This window comes from Azolla caroliniana, unplaced genomic scaffold (genome assembly GCF_043228905.1).
Source record: "Azolla caroliniana isolate FFs.n. ecotype wild unplaced genomic scaffold, voAzoCaro1.0.p SCAF_4, whole genome shotgun sequence".
NCBI lineage: Eukaryota > Viridiplantae > Streptophyta > Polypodiopsida > Salviniales > Salviniaceae > Azolla > Azolla caroliniana.
The window spans coordinates 22,262,740-22,280,729 of NW_028230439.1; the positions used below are offsets into that span (position 1 = coordinate 22,262,740).

A 17,990-nucleotide genomic window follows, 5' to 3' on the forward strand; every position below is an offset into this window, starting at 1 on the left:
CTTAGTCATCCCTTCATGATGGTGTTCTCATTAGGTGCAATGCATGCACAACTAGGTCGTAGGTAAGAGGTTTGAATGAGGTTGTTCGAGATAGATGATCACTCAAGGTACCTTTACCTCCTCCTTGATGAGGTGGAGAGTAGGATGACCTTTGAATAATATCAACTCAACTAGACATCGAATTTTTTATGAGTTGTTTATGTTAGTAGCTATTTTGTACAACACACAAATTAGGAGATTCCTTGTTAAGGAAAGTCATTATTCATAGCTAAACTCACAACTCTGCCAAAGACGGTTGCTTAAAAATAGCAACAAAAGGTGGTGTATGCTTGACGACTATAGCGAGGCGTCCTCCACCAACTAACTAGTTGTACAAGAGTTTTTTCAACAACATATTTGTGACAATACGTTGGCCTAATCCCAAGTCATCAACATGCCTTTGTGACAATTATCCAATGTGTTTGAGCCCTCACCAAATTCCATTTGGTGCCTACCCACTTGCATGACTCGGATCACTATGATGAATATGGCCTACGAAGTTTGTCAAGTTTTGACGAGAAGAGCAGTTCTAATGTTGGTTCACCACTTAACAATACTATAATTCTAGTTGACTTGGATAATTTAATTGCTTGTTAAGTGGCCACCAATGGCGCCGTGTCACATTTTCTCTACCCTCCATTCCTTCAAATTCCTCAAATTTTCAAAGGATGGGACGTTTTACCACTATCACAAGTTTTGTAAAGGAACTAGTGTGAAAGAGAATGTCATCACTTTCCTCTTTGTATGGAACACCAATGACTTGGCTCAACGACCAAATCAAATTGTTTAAGAATTATCAAGCAATTTAAACCATATTGTTTATTAAGTAAAAGGTGAAATTGAACCATCTAATCGCGAACCTAAACAAAACCATTTAAGTCAAATTGATTAAACCATTAAAACAAAACAAAAAAACATTTAAGATAAATCAGTTACACCATTAAACAAAAAATTAATAAACGATTATACTAAGCCACTTTAAGTGAAAACCAATCAATAGTTAAACAAATAAACCCTAGTTTTAGAACCAAACTAAAATGAAACCAAATCGTTTAATGATGTTTGAAACCAAATCAAACAAATTAATTATATTCGAACACAATAAAGTTTAGACTATTAAAACATGGCTTAATGGTTTGCTTCAACTCGAGCCAAACTAGGGCCAATAGCTAATAATTGAACTGCTTTGCATCAATGTGGACCTAATGGACTTCACCTCAAGCACCCTAGACACCATGATGGAAAGGATCTTGACCGCAACCAATGGGTAAGCCCCTTCACTATGATATGGCTTGTCCAAAGTCTTCCGACGATTGAAGAGCTATGGTTCCATAATACATTACAATATGCAATGCACCATATGCTTCAGTGTCATGTTGTATAGGAGGAAATAAGTTAAACTAGGAATATCAAAAAGGTTGAATGATAGAGCAAGGGATTTTGTACGGTAAGAAGCATGTATAAAAAGTTGCTTAGTTCAATTGGTAAAAGCTTGTGCTATGAGTGGGAGTTCAAGGATTCAAGGTATAAGAGATTAAGTGGACTAATGAATCCAATAACATTAGGTGTTAGAGGGAAAATAGAGAATGTAAGTGGGGAAAAAGCGTGGTGCCCGCTAAAATAAAAAGCACCCACTATTTTTATTTGCAAGAGAGCCTCTTGGATCTTATAAAAGGGCGAAGAGAGCTCATTGTTAGGGGGACGTTAGCTTTATGAGCACCCCATGTAATGGATCCAAGTTTTTGTTGTTGCATTCACATACCCTCATGAGCTTATTTTTAATTACAAAATTTTAAAATAATTTATATTTCAATTAGCTTTTGCAAATCCTCATTTAAGTTTCTTGTGATCAAACATGGAGCGCATCATAATTTTTGGCGTGGCATTCTTAGTTTGGGTGACAAAGTTACAAAAATTTGATAAAATTGGCAGAAAACGAATCACTGAAACCAGGAAACTTGTCATGTCGATAAGAAAGCTTCATGAAGAGGGCCACAAAGGATTTTTGGGATCTCGAATCCGACTGTGAACGAGAAATTGTATCTACTCGTAAATGTTTGGGTGGTTAGAGTCGAACCTGCTACGCCGATCGAAATTGGTGTCCTGTCCACCGACAAGGGTGGGACACAATTTCTGTAACATTACACCCCTCCACAAGGGAGGGGTATATTTTCCCCTAAAGGAAAATAAAAAATAAAGTAGACGAAAAAAAATTAAAAAAATAAAACATTGATCATAAACAATAATAGATAAGTAAAAACAACAACAATAATAATTATTGGTCGAGTTCTGTACTTGTACACTCTTTGTTTGAGTAGACTACTAGAACGCTTTACTACCGCTAGCAATGGGCCTGATTCGGTTTAGTTTCTTTGACTTGAAACAAAACCGAACCATTTATATAAAACAAAAACTAAACCAAACCGGTTAGGAACTCTCAAGCGATTTAAACCAAAACCGTTTATGGAAAAGTTGAAACCAAACTGAACCATTGAATAAAATATTTAAACCTAAAGTCAAACTAATTAAAAAACCAAATAAACAAAAATACATTAAATTAAATAAACATTTAAGTTAAATTTATTAAATCAATAAAAAAACATTAGTTAAAAACCATTAAATAAAATAATCATTTATGTTAAATTAATTAAATCAATAAAAAAACACTAATTAAACCATTAAATTAATGAACTGTTATTGGGGGAAAAAAAGTTCACCAAAAACCTATAAACCTTTAAACCAAAACTATAAACCGATAACTTGAGTTTTAGAACCAAACCAAACTAAAACTGAACCATTTATTTATAACCCAAACCAAATCATTAAACTTTTTCGGAACCGATAAACCGTTAAACCATGGCTTAACGGTTTGCTTTGGTTTGAGCTGAAATCGGGCCCATTCCTAACTACCATTGCCAATTGTAGTCTGCGGGTTGTCATACCTCCTACCACTGCCTCCACCACTATTGTTGTCGTGCCTGTTGCTAGCTAACGTCATTGGGATCCTTGAGAGTGGCATTGGAATGTGTGAGTTCAAGCTCAGATAAAACATGTGCCCTTTTTAAGGATTATGTGAAGATTGGTAGGAAGATATTAGGTGCTAAATCATGGAAAGAAACCCACCACAAATGTTTTTTGGAGACAAAATGGACTTTCTCCATAACATCTCAAGCAAATTTGGAAATGGTTGTGGTGCATAAAAATGAGTAGGAAAATGATACGTTCACACTCGTTGAAATATACCAATTAATGGTTGGCACAAAGGGGTGAATGCAAACAATATGTCCCCTTTTGTGGGCGGTGGTACAAGATAAACCAATGATATATGAACAAGAGGATGTTGAAGATGCTCTTGCTATGAGACATGATCGATCTAATGCAAAAAATATTTATACCTTTGGATCCATAAATAGAGGTTGATAAAACTGAAATATAGCCATTGATAAGTAGTATAACAAGAGGATGTTGAAGATGCTCTTGCTATGAGACATGGTCTAATGCAAAAAATATTTATACCTTTAGATCCATAAATAGAGGTTGATAAACCTGAAATATAGCCATTGATAAGTAGTATAACACAATTTGGTATATTTGGAAGGCTAGATGTTTGAAGGCATTCCAAAATGTGACTAAAAGACATGCTTAGATAATTTTTGGATTTTGGACAGAGATTGTGCATAAGCTCAGAGGTTCGTTAGATATTATAAACGGTAATACGCTATAAGAAGATCTAAAATGATTGGAGTTTCATGCCACATGGGACAAAGCAATACTTTATAAATAGATTTTTGATAAGGTGGAGTGGTTCCACCTTACACTGAAGTATTTATTTAAGCCGACAATCAGAACTTAGAAAGGGGCTCATTACCTAAATGTACATATCTTATGTATAGCCTTAGGGGCTAGGGCGTTTCTTAATACTAATGTGGTATCTTTTTGGGGAATAATTAAGTACATAAATAAAACAAAACAAAACAAAGTAACCATAATAATATTAAATAATAATAATGGTAAGAACAAGAAGAAGATGAATAGTACATAATAGGATAAAATAGAAATAATAATAATAATAATAATAAATATTTAAAATAAATTAGAAACAATAATTAAATACCTACCTCACTTAATAAAATATACCTATACACACTTAACTCAACATACATGTAGAACACTCATGGAGTTTATACAATCGCATATGTAAAATTTGAAGTAAAATTCAACTTCGGAAAAGAAGAAGAAGAAGCTAGTGTAGACATCAACATTCTTGAACATTGAACTTAGAAGACTCAAGTCAAACCATCATCTCCGGTTCAAGTCCTTGATAATCCCACTCTAACACACACACACACACACACACACACACACACACACACACACACACACACACACACACACACACACACACACGTAACTTCACGACATCGACCTTGGACATTCGTTTGTGGATTTCCCCTGACAAATGTCTATAGTGTTGGATGTCTAGAGGCTGTGTACACCACTGGAAGAAATTGCTTCTTCCAAAATATACAAATTCCACCCTATTGTGAAATTTCACCTTTTCATGAAATATAATCATTCTACTCTTGTTACCGTATTCAATAAAATGAGATCATTGATTGCATTATCATGACATGTTCTGGTGTTCATAATTCATTACAACCTTTGGTACTAAAGCTGAAATATTGACATTCAAATCAAATTAAATTTTCTTTTCCTAATAATCAAGTTTGATGGCTATGGTGGCCTATGTGTTTGATGATGGTTTAGCTTACAACAATGACAGGTGATGAAAGCTAGATTTCTTCAAGAAAATGCCATATATCCTGCCTGTATCACTACTAAGTTTGAACACAACTGTCGACTCTTGATAATGTCAATGCTGAATAATGTGTTGCATTCCTTCAACATTGTTTTCGTAGTTCCTCTTTTATATAAAGAACCTCACCGTGTAATGTCTCTAATTTTTAACTTACTATTAACGATAAGCAGGTGAATGTTCCCCAAAAAACATATAAAGCTTACCTGAAAGAAACACTTAAACGATATCAATAAGCTGCAAGCCTCTACAAACCTCTCTATTTAAAGTATTCTTGATCAACTTTGAGAAATTTCAAGGGAAAACCAAACTATATACACATGAGATCCATGTCCACTCTTCAAATTTTAATACAGAGGAAACATGAAAATTGTACAAAACTAGCACATACGGTCAGGGACTGGCATTTCATACCAGTTACATCAATAAGACACATTTGATTCATTCCAATCTCTTTTCATAAATACAGGTTCATACAAAGCATCAGATAGAAGGTCAATCAGCAACCTCCAAAAGAACCTGGTAAAAAGCTTGTCTTCTACATCTGTCTCCAAGATTTTGATTGAATCATCTCTCAAAATAAACGCTTCTGAATTGCTTGGTAAGTCGCACAGATGAAGTGCATAAATGTAGGAGGTTTTTGGAACAAATCTTTCGAGACATGTATCTATATTCCACAGCAATGGAAACTGATTCATTCCTCTTGCCTGTAAATAAAATAACATTCACACTAATTCCACAAATTTGTGGTCAACCAGTGATGGTTTCACCATGAACCCCTTCTCCCTTCAGTAATCTCTTCTTCCAGCCACGTCTCCCTCTTGTTTTTCGCTTAACCACAACAACAAGAGAGCCAGCAACACACACAATTCTTGTAGCTAATCTTGTAGCTGCAAATAAATATTGCCCACATAACTTTTCATTCATAAAATGTATGAGCAAAAAAAGACCCGATAATATGCATGTTTTAGCTTACCAAGAGAAAGTATCAAGGTTTCTTTACACCCTTCTTCATGTCCCAATGGTGTCGAAGCTTCTTGCTCAGAACCCACACTGCCCACGAATCCTCCTTTCATTGCCGTCCGCCAAGTGTGAACTCGACCTGTTTCTGATATTCCAGCACATACCCCTGCACCTATGGCCACCTGTTTGAGCTTATCTCCACTTGTAATGCTTGGTCCTTGGCCATCAACTGGGGTTGCAGGGACATTGTAAACCCCTGAAGCAGGATTTGGCCGAGCATGCGTCCATTGATGAACCTCTCCGTCGTTTGTCAATGCAATGAAGTCTTCACCATAGCAACCAACATCAATCACCTAAAGATAGACACTGACAAATATCAACAAAAATCTCCAAGTTACAGTGTATATATAGAGGACGCAAGTGAACCAAATACCTTCCGTCCAACTAAAGTACCTACAGCAGGTTCGCAAAGAGAGAAAGGTGATGACCATTTGTTTGTAGATCCAGCTGACATTACATTTGATCCAGGATAATAGCCTTGTCCCCATGTCCAAGCACGCCCATCATCTGTCATGATGATAGCATGATATACCCTTCCACACTAAAAACATTAAAGAAGAATTATTATTTCATTGTGACTCACAACTATTAAGACTAACACAAATGTTTCGATGATGTGCTTACTACCTGAATCTTTATAGGTTTTCCTGTATATCCTGTCACAAGGTTAACTTCTTCCATATAATCCCTTGTTGCAGATCGTATATATACAGAATCTGTATCAGTGATGTACCTGTCAAAATAGATAAAATACACATGATTCGACGGAAAGAATTTCCAAAAAACTAGATTCAAAGGACATTGCCTTTTACCCAATAAATGGAGATTCATCTGCCGCTTCTACTGTTCCAACACTAACTTGGACAATGTTACCAACATACTCTGAAGAATCTGGGTTAGAATCAAAATAAGCTTCTCTGAGACTTTTTGGATACTCAACTTCAGATTCATCTTGACATGTATGTACCTAACCCAAAAAAATCCAGATAATGATTAATATCAACGCTTTCATTTTCCAGGAATTGACAATATCAAAAGTATGTATAATTACATATTCACGAGGTTGTGAGCCTTGAAGAATGATATCTTCTCCAGTGCTACAGACTGCCGCCAAGTAAAAGGGATCAGGAACCTGCTCATTTATGTATGCTCCAAATAAGTGAGTATTCCTTTGATAGCATATAATACACTTGTATGTAACTTGTACAAATGCTAGTAACAGAATATATATAGCATGATACAGAAGCAATGGACTGGAGTCCAGCGAATCCAAAAACAAATTCAAATGTCATGTGGAAACCATTGGAAATAGCTGTATCTTTCCAATAGGGGTCAAAACTGTTTCCCAGTATCTAGAATGCATTACAGTACCCTATCTCCTTCCCACATAAGAGGGTTCATAAATAATAAAGTTCCATTATTTAAGAATACCTGATCTTCCTGTTCAGCTTCATAGCCAGCAGAAGCCCTATCTACATCAGGTCCTGAGATATCAACTAAAATTATGCTTTTGTCATCTAATATGGAGACGTGTTCCCATTTATTACATCGGCTGTGAATATTTCCATGTTTAAATCTCCAAATCCATACTTGCCCAGCAGCTGTTAGTGCTGCCAGATGGTGACGACTTGCCTGGCCAAAGACATCGAGACCCAATTTAAGTTAAGAACATACACATGAAAAGCATAGATATAAAAGTAGACAGTGTTCCATGCATGAATATATACTCCATAGACAGATAACATCCTCATAATTAATATGGAAGCTTTTAACTTGGAGAAATTTACATTAATTCCAAACTGCCAGCCTTCTCAGAGGTAGAAATGAAGACTTCAAAACTTTCATCAAGAGAGGAGCCATTTAGATATATTCAGGTATTCCCAAAATGAACATGAAAACTCTATTATTTACTGTCTGTGACTTGACATTTTAAATGATGTCTATCCAGTCCAGTTCTTGGGCCTAGATCAGCTAATGCCTAGCTCCTGTCTATGTTGTTTTTCCATCTGCAGAGATCCTTAAACACCATAACCCTTGGGAAATGACCAAAAGGGTAGTACAAAATCCTGAATGCAAATTTGTTTTCTATACTTGAATATCATGACAAATCCATATTCTTACTGCCAAATGAACTATTGGTGATGATGTAGGAAGTAACCGTGTCGCTTGTAGTTCTGGACATTTGGATCTTTCAAAATTCACAATTTCACCCCAACCAAAATACTCAAAGGCATCAGCATCACTTGCAGACGCAAAACGAGCGACAGTCAAGGGCCTAGGAGGAGGATAAGAATCTGAAGTTGGAGAAGAAGCATCCCGATTGTATACACCTCCCTTCATCACATCACTGCACCAGCAATTGTTGCGACTCAATGACAGTTTTTCGGTATTATGTTACTAAAATATGACATCAAAAGTATACATGGGCTTCAGCAACCTGAAAGATGCCATCCGGATTTTTCTCCGCCACCTCCTGTAATGGGGAAAGAAAATATATAAGTCCCTATAAAAAAACATAGAAATCTCAAACCAACCCAAATATGCATAACTCTAGTGTTAAAAAAACACATTGAAAGTGTGAAAACCTTGCAGAAGTTGGAAAATCTCCATTGGTACCATAAAGAACAATAGTCCCTTGCTTGTTTTTAAAGGTTGCTGTCCTTCTATAATGATCTTTGGATCGCCCACTCAGCTGCTCTGTTTCTGGTTGCAGTGAACCCTCCAAACCCTGATTTTGTTGATGCTCTTCTTCAGGTAATAATGTTGCCTTTAGTTCAACCCAATCCAGTTCTTCCTCATCCCCATCTTCATAGCGAACCTGCATTATTATTGTAACCCAAAGTTAGTCTATTTTTCTTAAGGAAAGTCAATAAGCATACAAACTACAGTTAGAATCCAACTTGCCTTGTAATATTTTGCCCTGTTATCATAATCGATTATCTCTCCAATGTAGAATTCACCACCAAACTCTTTTTGTGTATTCCTTCCAATCAACTTCATACCACCCCCAGGAGGAGATGGCAACTCGGAGATATGGCCATCTTGTCTACGTGAATCCTTCAACTTTGGGGATGTATTGACGTCAGGGGTGATCATATGTACATTTGCTGACTTTCTCGTTGGAATCCGGTGCTCATAAGGAGTTTCTTCAATTATTGATTCTGGATCCTCTTTATATCTACTGCTAAGCCTGGTATGAATACCACTTAATTCTTTTTCACTGTCAGACATATCATCTGTTTTTGTTTTCTTACCACGGCTCCTCCGTCTTGGTTTTCGAGAAGAACTAGTCCGTCTCAGTGTTCTGCGTTCTTTGTTATCGTTTGATGTTCGATCTGAGCTAGCCGAAGGCTGAACATCACTATCATCATTTGATGTATCTATCACAAGACTTTTCCTCAAACCCCTCAATTTCCTTTCCTGAAAATGCTCCTCGGAAGCGTCATGGTCAGTATCTCTTTTACCAAGCTTTGTGCTCCTGCCATCAAAACCACATTTCAACCGTCTACCCTGAACTTTTGTATTCCTAAGTAGCTGAGCAAAAAGATCCTACATCCAACATTTTATTCAAAAACGATCATGTTGTGTAACTAACAAGCATGAGCAGAGAATGACCTTTTGACATTGTTTGAAACACTACCATGACGCCTGTGCCTCTTGGTCTCGTATGGTTGATCTTCCAATCCATCATTTTCGTCATCACTAACAATCAATAACCGTTTCACTTCCTTCTCATCTATCTCTTCTTCATCGCCATCCTCATAAACAACCTTCATTACCCACCTCTAAATGTATTAGCCCAGAATCCAATCAAAAATAACGTATTTCTCCTCTTCTTATCCACAATCGCAAGAAAAGAGAAAGTGGCAAATTAAAGCATCCCATTAAACAATCTCTTGAGTATGTTGCAAAGAATAATTGATTAAGGTAAAATGCTCTTTGCAAAAAGAGAATTACTTCAAAATGAAATCAGAATAAAATTGAATGAAAAATACCTTAAACAAATGCTTGTTAGAATCATATTCTACAACATCGCCATCAAAAAACTTTCTGCCGAATTTCTTTCTGATCTTTTTTCCTACCATACCACTCCAATCTGTATAAGCCTGGATATAGATAGATAGGTAGGTAGGTAGATAGATATTTTAATCAGCACAATATTTTCATCATGTTGCAAAGCTTCAAGATGACAAAAAATCCTTACATCTATATCTGTTTCCATATGTGGTTCTGTAGATTTTGACTTCCCAAGCATATCTTTGCAGCACAAAACGATGTATAAGATTTACATATTGAATATTGGATTTCCTATATTAAATTTGACATAAAATGTAATCAAGTATATACCAGGAAATTTCTCATCGTCTTTCTTTTGAGACATAGATGTGAGATTCAAGTTCTCAACGATCAACACGGTCTCCCCTTCTACTGAGGATACTACATTGTTGTCGAAAGAACTCGAACATGGTGTTCCATTCAACCAATCAGACCTCTTTACCACACCATTGGAGAGAAAAGGGTTTATGATCTGTCTTGGAAAGTTTGTATTGGGATCAATTCCAAATGGATTTGATCGGAATGTAGAATGATCAAATATCTCTGTCACAATGGAAGTTGAAGCTTCCACAGTTTCTGAGACATTGGCAATAACTTTGTCATCAGACTCTTCTCTTAATGATAGTGTCATTTCTTGCGATACATGACATTCTGATTCAGTTACTGCATCACAAGATGTTCCTGTTACTGCATTACCTATTGCTTGTATTCCCTCATTTCTTGCTAACTCAGTTACTTCATTACTCTTTAAACTTTGTTTCTTTGAGAGGTTATTTCCCAATTTCTGCGCTTCTGGTGAACTGCTTTTTGATGATGATGATGGTAATGTAATTTCAGCATTATCGTTTCCTGATTCCCTTGACATGTAGAGCTTTCAAGTTTAGGACAATTATGTGCACTGATCTGAAGCTCTTCCAGATGCTTCTTGGAAAGATTATGAATGATGCCTCAATACATAAATACAAAACAAGATTCCAACAAAGGAGAAAGCAGGGACCTTTGCAAGCTAATTGCTAAATTTCAGATCTTTTGCCCAAAATCTTTTCTATTTGATTTCTAACATTGATTCTACTGCCTTCTTTCTCAAAACGCTGCGATGTCTTTTCTGTGCTGAGTTGCTGACAAGAAATGGCGCATATTTAGGCTGTAATTTGTTAATTTCGTGGAAACTTGAGGTACAAAGAAAAGAATTTTAAGGAAAAAATAGAAGAACGCAATGAAAATCAACGAAATCAAAAGAAAGGAAAGCAGTAAAAAGAAAACACAACGAAAGCAAATGAAATTAAAGAAAGAAAAACTGGTGGAAGGTAGATATAAGGTGGATGTACAGCTCCTTTGAGCTTCTATGGAGATATTCTGCTATTTTTCCTTCAGTTTTATGACCTAATCTGTGCGAACAGAGGGAGGAAAGGAAACCCTGAGAGAGAGAGCTGTTAACAAAGCGAGAGCAAGTTAATTATCAGGGAAAATTGTAGAGGAAGGAATGGTGGAGACATTACCTGTCGACATGGAGCAGCAGCTGAGCCAACAATTTTGCGTGTTTTCTACTGAGTGAGTGTGCAGAGACCGATGGAGATGGAGATGGAGGCCATACACATACATACACATACATACATACATACATACATACATAACATACATATGTACATACATACATACATACATACATACATACATACATGCATGCATGCATGCATGCATAACACATACATAGGTATTTGTTTATTCGGCAAATACCCTCCTCCGAGTCTTCTATCGTTTTTTCCCTTTACTATACCCCTTGTGTTTTTGTTATTTCCCAAACTACCCCTACCTTCTCGTTCATCCCAGGACCCAGGTACCCCGAGTCAACCCCAAAATTTTATTACGATAGTTGTGGCCATGTTAAATCTCTCACCGATGGGACATTCGTATTCGTAATCAAAATCTTGTAATTAGCATAAATGTTGATCTCCTAGTCATTGTACTGTAAACTAGCCATTTGTAGGCTCATGTTAAGAAATTAAGTTCCCGCTATGCCTAGCCTTAGAGTCAATGTGATTAGTGTTGAGAAGTCAAGTTCAACCATGCTCTTTGTGTATGAACACACTCAATAGAGAATGTGTGTCAAAGCCTAAAGGCCAAGCTTGTCATAAGTGTACGGGAATATATTCTTTGTATTGAATAGAATGGATATTATATCCCACTCATTCTATGAAATTGCATGTAGAATGTGGTGTATAAATAAATCCTTTCCCACATAATTGTTTTGTAATCTTAATTTACTCGTTTGTTGTTTGTTCAAACCTCATTTTGTATGTTCTCTCATACACATACACATCACATCTATCATTTTTGTTACCCTACTTAACTATCATGTATAAAATTTCATACTTCTTTACATGATATCAATCCATGAGAGGCTTGTCCTGGACATAAACCAAGCTTGTAGCTTATTTGTGTGTTCTCGTCAAAGTCGTTTGTGCCAACTGGGTCATTTTGCATCAACATGGTCAACTAATTACCATTGTATAGCTTTTGCATGGAATAATTCCACCAACATCTAATGTATCATGAAAGAATATCATAATGAGTCATTAAAGAGGAACAAAATCATTACCAACATGACTATTCAAAGAGGTAATTTTCACTTCAATTTAAAACTAGATCAAAACAACTTTGCATCTTGGAAGTACAAGATGAACCAATTCCTTGTCAAACAAGGGTATTGGGGATTCATCATTGAAGGCTTGGTGCATAAGTGTGGATTCATCGAATACCAAGACATGGGCAAGAATTAAGGAACCAACCATGTCATGTATTGCCTAACAACATGTATGTAAGACTACACATGTTACATGCATAACCATAAGTTATCTTATCGTGGTTTTTACCAAAGCTTTCTACACACGATGATAAGAGTGTGAGGGTTAATTAAGAGTTTTAATCCTAGGGATTGCAACAACCCCTTAAGTCCAAATGTGAACTTGTTGGGGCCTTGGGTTTAACTATGAATATGAGGCCTAGCCAACCTCGTAAGGGGATCCTTTGACTATCAATATTGTGATCTTGGGGTGACCAAACTCTTGTTGTGAGCATGTGAAAATGCTAGGATGCCAAACATCGAAGGATACTTGAGACCACTTGGTAAGATGTTTGTTGCTTGCATGCATGCCTTTAGCTTAGACATTGATAGAACAATATGCACATGAATATGGGCCCCAATGAACCTCATAAAGGGATCATTTGACTATCGAGAGTGTGACCTTGTGGTGAACATACTCTTTTCGTGAGTGTGTGCCAAGGCCATGACGCCAAAACATTGAAGGATGCTTGAGACCACTTGGTAAGATGTCTGTCGCCATCATGCATGCCTTTCGCTTAGACATTAGTAGAACAATAGGCATGAAAAGCTTACATTTGAGGGTGACTACACCTTGTCTATATAGGATTGATTTATACAATGCACTCCCTTTTATCAACGTGCGAGTCAATGAGGAAACAAGAGTACTAATCTACTTGAGAAAACTATCACAATAATTCAATCATGATAGAAGTCATATAATTGCAAGACACATCACCATGATATTTTTGACCTATAATTGATTTGTCAAGGAACATCGTGTTGGCATAAAAAATACATAGTTGTGGACAAAGTAGATGTAGAAGATCCATTGTTTAGCATATCAAAGACTCAGATTATCATGAAATTCTCTTGAGTATAATATCTTCTTTGCTAAAATGCATGAATATATCTTAGACATGTTTTGAACATTAAGCAACCAAATCTTATGTTTATGAGTAACTACACCTTATATATGAGAACTCTATAAAATGCACACCCTCCGATTGATATTCAAGTCAATGAGGAAACGATAATATAAATCTACTTGAAGAAACTATCACAACAATTCAATCCTCATAGAATTCACATAACTACAAGGGGTCATATCATGGAAAGAAAATTACTTAGTCACCCATACTTAAAGCACATACAAACACAAACATACTTAAAGCACACATTTGCAAATGAACATACACACGGATATATGTATAAGGTACATATATATACGTATAAGATACACAAATCATCTACACATGCATACAATCAACCACTTCATCACGCACAAGGAAGGCGCCTAGATAGTTCTATAAAACAAAAGATGTACTAATGGACTCCTCACCAAGTGCATATTTGCACATAAATACCCAAAAAGGGCCATATTCACATGCACATGTCAACATCTACGTTATTCAAAGGAAATTCTAAGTGTTCCCACACATTTTGAGTGAGACATTGTTCGCACACATATGCATCATATCAAACAAACATCATTGGCAAACTTCAAAAAGGGTTCAAGCCCGTAATTGTCCCACTTGAATCTCACGTGTGTGAATGAATTTATATGATACTCTTTCATAGATGAGATCAGAGTATGCATTCTCACTCGCATAGTGAATCAAGTTTTATTGAAGGAAACAATAAGGCCCATACCTTGGAGGGTTGCACTTCCAAGCATCAATACCAAGTCCCCGTGGGTTTCCTTCGAACTGATGGACTAATCGAGGGATTGAGGAACATCACTCCCCACTGGCAAAGACCACTTTGTACATCAACACATAAAAGCACTTAGCTCTCCACTTCATGCAACTAAGAAAGTCGTTTTAAGTTAGTATAAAATTAACACACACCCAATCACTAAACTAATTAAGAATTGCATTACCTTTAGTTAAATATATCATTACAAAGTAAGAAGATGTGACATGTCTCAATTAAATAGATAGTCACATGTACATCTTAATTAATTAGTGTGGAAAAGCTACATGGAGGAAAGTGGCTCTTAGTGGATGCAAGGGGGAGAGAATGAAGACCAACAAGTAGGCCCAATGTTGGGGCACCCAACAACACCTTTTACATGAGAGCTCTTGCATTTGTATGCAACGTCAAACCCGAAAGGGTCCATTTTACATTACATGCCTACAGGCCATTGTGGCCTAATGAAGGTAGTTCCACACGAATTACAATTTACAATATGCCCATGTTTCTTGCATACATTTGTCTTATGATCAATTTTTTGGATTGGAAATACTAAGCTTTATATGGTTGTTAAAACTAGGAATATGACATTATTTTCCTTAATGTGTATCACTCTCTTAACATAGACCAACCACTCGTATCATGATATTTTCATGAATTGGTTATGAACATCATTCCTATATCTAAAGTAAAGGTTTGTAATTGTTTAGTAGATAAGGCTTTTGATTATCAATATTGTACCGAATTGCTGGAGTCCACTTACATCTTGGCGTTGTAGTTGAGCGAGTTGTGATTTGTTTGCGTTTTACAACCTCACCTAAGAAATTTGAACAAGGTTAAGATGTAGTGGCATTGAGACGACAACATTTTTCGAGGTGTGTTGATGATCTCGTAATGAAGCTTGTTCATATCGTTCGTTTCAAACTTGGCGATGAGTAGAGACTTCACTTTCTTTGTTTCAACCAAATGTTCTCCTCCTATTACAAGGCCATCGACATATAGGAGAATGAACGTGGTACCAATATAAGATTTGGCCCACATGTAGAGGTGTTGTTTGACTTTGACATGTGAAAGTTGATGTACTACACGATCTTTGAGTGCCACGCCTTTGGTGCTTGTTTGAGACTAGTATAGTGGCTTCTTGAGCTAACATATCATGAGCTAGTGGGATTCTAACTCGAATCTAAGTGTTTGTATAAATTGCATTTATTCCTACATTCTCCTTGGAGCAAGGCATTTTCACATTGTCGTAATGTGGTGTGGCCGATTGGGAATCAAATGCAACTTCCCTAGTGTGGAAACACACCCTGGTGTGTGAACACCCCACCACCTACTATAAGAACTAGTGTGTCATAGAATCTTATGACACATATTTAGTGTAGTTAAGTCGCCACCACTCTTTAGTAAGCGGTGGTTGTATAGAGAGAAGGTGACTACATAAGCACCTCTCCCCTCCTCTTTATAATGTTGTATTCTATAGGAATGATGTTTCCGGAGTCGCAATATTACACCAAGCTCATGAACTTTACTGATAAATATGACAACAAATACATGATGGTGAAAGAACATCTATCGAACAAAGAAAACACATGATGTAATATTCTTTATTCACAACAACAACATTAGGTTATACATATGGATCCCCCTTATTTCTGAATTTCATCAAGTGCACCTATTTACTTATTTTTCAGTACCTAAGTAATCAGAATAAGTGCTTAATACATTGTAGAATAAACATACTTAATACGCACTAGCATAAACATCAACCGGTTTTCAGATAAACTCTAAATAATAAAGCCTAAATAAGTGCCATAAACCATAACTCTAAATAAGTGCTTAATACATCATAGAATAAACATACTTAATACGCCATAACATAAACATCAACCGATTTCCAAATAAACTCTAAATAATAAAGCCTAAATAAGTGTTCTGAAATAACCTACGCCATAAACCATAGCTCTAAATAAGTGCTTAATACATCGTAGAATAAACATACTTAATACGCCATAACATAAACACCAACCGGTTTTTGGATAAACTCTAAATAATAAAGCCTAAATAAGTGTTTTGAAATAACTTGCGCCATAAACCATATCTCTGATCAACACTAAAGCCATTGTACAAAAAGTGAAGAGACATACTAAGGGAAGGAGAAGATGGGGAAACTAGTGCTTCAACATAGATGGGGAAGACGAGTGAGGCAGAGAACCTCAAAACGATGGGGACATTGGCATGCAGTGAATATCTTAAACGCGAAGTTTTCGAATATTAGACAGGCCCGGTTGGAAGGAGGAAGAGGAGACGTGATGAGGAAGAAGGGCCAAAATCATTCAATGGTGTGAGGGGGAAATAGCCCCCAAAACACTCCAGAACATGTAGCAACCGTCTCCCCCCCCATTCCCCGACTTTAATGCAACGTGTACTACCCCCACCCCACTCCCTAAAAATATTTTAATTTTTTTCCGATTTAAAAAAATAATTCTACAGTTACTTAGTACTAACAATACTCATGTTTTTTCTTGACAAAAACAATACTTTTTTGGTACACCATAGCGTGTTTCAACCCTATACTAGTTTCATTCAACATTGACGATGTCACGTACATGTGTCATTGGAATATTTCTCTTCGACATAACAATAACTCTTACTTGAAAATCTTCACATTTTCCTTTAAGATGTATTAAAATATGTAAATATAAGTAAAAGATAAGTACAAGACAATTATTAGATGGGATATCATTTCTATATTGTGCACAATGATGTGCGATTTGATTATACTTGCACGAACGTTATACCTTACCTAAGATTTGAATAAAATACATGACCCATAAAAGTGTAGGACTATTGATTTTTTTTTCATGATATTATTTAGTTCTAAATTTTGGGTCTTTTTAAAAACCTTGTACGCATGCGTTGTACCTATTAGAAAGTTTGCTAAAATATGGCATTTTTTAACATCTCCCTAAGATATGAAAAAGAGGATGCGACATATTAAACCTGTTTCAAATGACCCGATGTTTTATATTAACAATTGAATAAAACACACAAGCACACATATCTCATCACGAAAATATATTGGTGCTATTAAGTATCCATCATACATCTCCCTTTTGATGTTCGAGTTCGAGAATACACTAAAGACTCCTTATAGGATTATAGAAGTAGAGAGAGAGAGAGAGAGAGAGAGAGAGAGAGAGAGAGAGAGAGAGAGAGAGAGAGAGAAGAGGAAAGTTGATTTGGTAGTTTTCACAGTTATGTTGTATGGGAACTTTGTCCCTAGATGAGTTACATTTGTATCGTTTTGTATTGTGGCACCTTACAAGGTTGCCCTTGCCACATCGTGACTTTTGATAGCAAGTTTTTTTTGTATTGTCGTGTTGTTTTAATATTGTGAAATGCTCTCAAGAATAGCCCCTTTTCATTATGTCTCAAGTTACATTTTATAGACTCTCTCTTAGCGTGGAGGGTGTTCTCCCGCTCCAATTAGCTCTACTAATTATGGGGCTTGGTGGGGGCCTAGTTTGGGTGTGGTGCATG

At 36.3% G+C, this 17,990-nt stretch overlaps 1 protein-coding gene across 3 annotated transcripts; it reads right to left on the reverse strand.

Annotated features, from left to right (window-relative positions):
• Nucleotides 1-5,277: 5,277 nt before the first annotated feature.
• Nucleotides 5,278-11,555, reverse strand: LOC147865439 (uncharacterized). Of its 3 annotated transcripts, none has more exons than XM_087318245.1 (16): nt 11,434-11,555; nt 10,226-11,052; nt 10,083-10,135; nt 9,874-9,984; nt 9,494-9,648; nt 8,783-9,356; nt 8,464-8,696; nt 8,316-8,351; nt 8,000-8,225; nt 7,310-7,510; nt 6,930-7,010; nt 6,691-6,845; nt 6,506-6,611; nt 6,252-6,419; nt 5,832-6,171; nt 5,278-5,745 (listed from the first exon to the last, which is right to left on the reverse strand). In XM_087318245.1, the coding sequence occupies exons 2-16, from the start codon at nt 10,797-10,799 to the stop codon at nt 5,606-5,608; spliced, it is 3,153 nt and encodes a 1,050-aa protein (XP_087174371.1). In that variant the 5' UTR covers nt 10,800-11,052; nt 11,434-11,555; the 3' UTR covers nt 5,278-5,605. The 3 variants fall into 3 exon arrangements, 2 of the variants coding, with proteins under 2 accessions (XP_087174371.1, XP_087174370.1); XM_087318244.1 differs by having other exon boundaries at nt 8,316-8,381; XR_015529654.1 differs by lacking the exon at nt 5,278-5,745 and having other exon boundaries at nt 6,032-6,171; nt 6,252-6,385; nt 8,316-8,381.
• Nucleotides 11,556-17,990: the final 6,435 nt, after the last annotated feature.

Coding starts and splice junctions, on each gene's coding strand:
- LOC147865439 (XM_087318244.1), bottom strand. CDS start 10,799: ATGTCAAGGGAATCAGGAAACGATAATGCTGAAATTACATTACCATCA. Junction 10,136..10,225: donor AGACGATGAGAAATTTCCTG/GTATATACTTGA, acceptor TGTGCTGCAAAG/ATATGCTTGGGAAGTCAAAA. Junction 6,846..6,929: donor GCTCACAACCTCGTGAATAT/GTAATTATACAT, acceptor TTTTTGGGTTAG/GTACATACATGTCAAGATGA.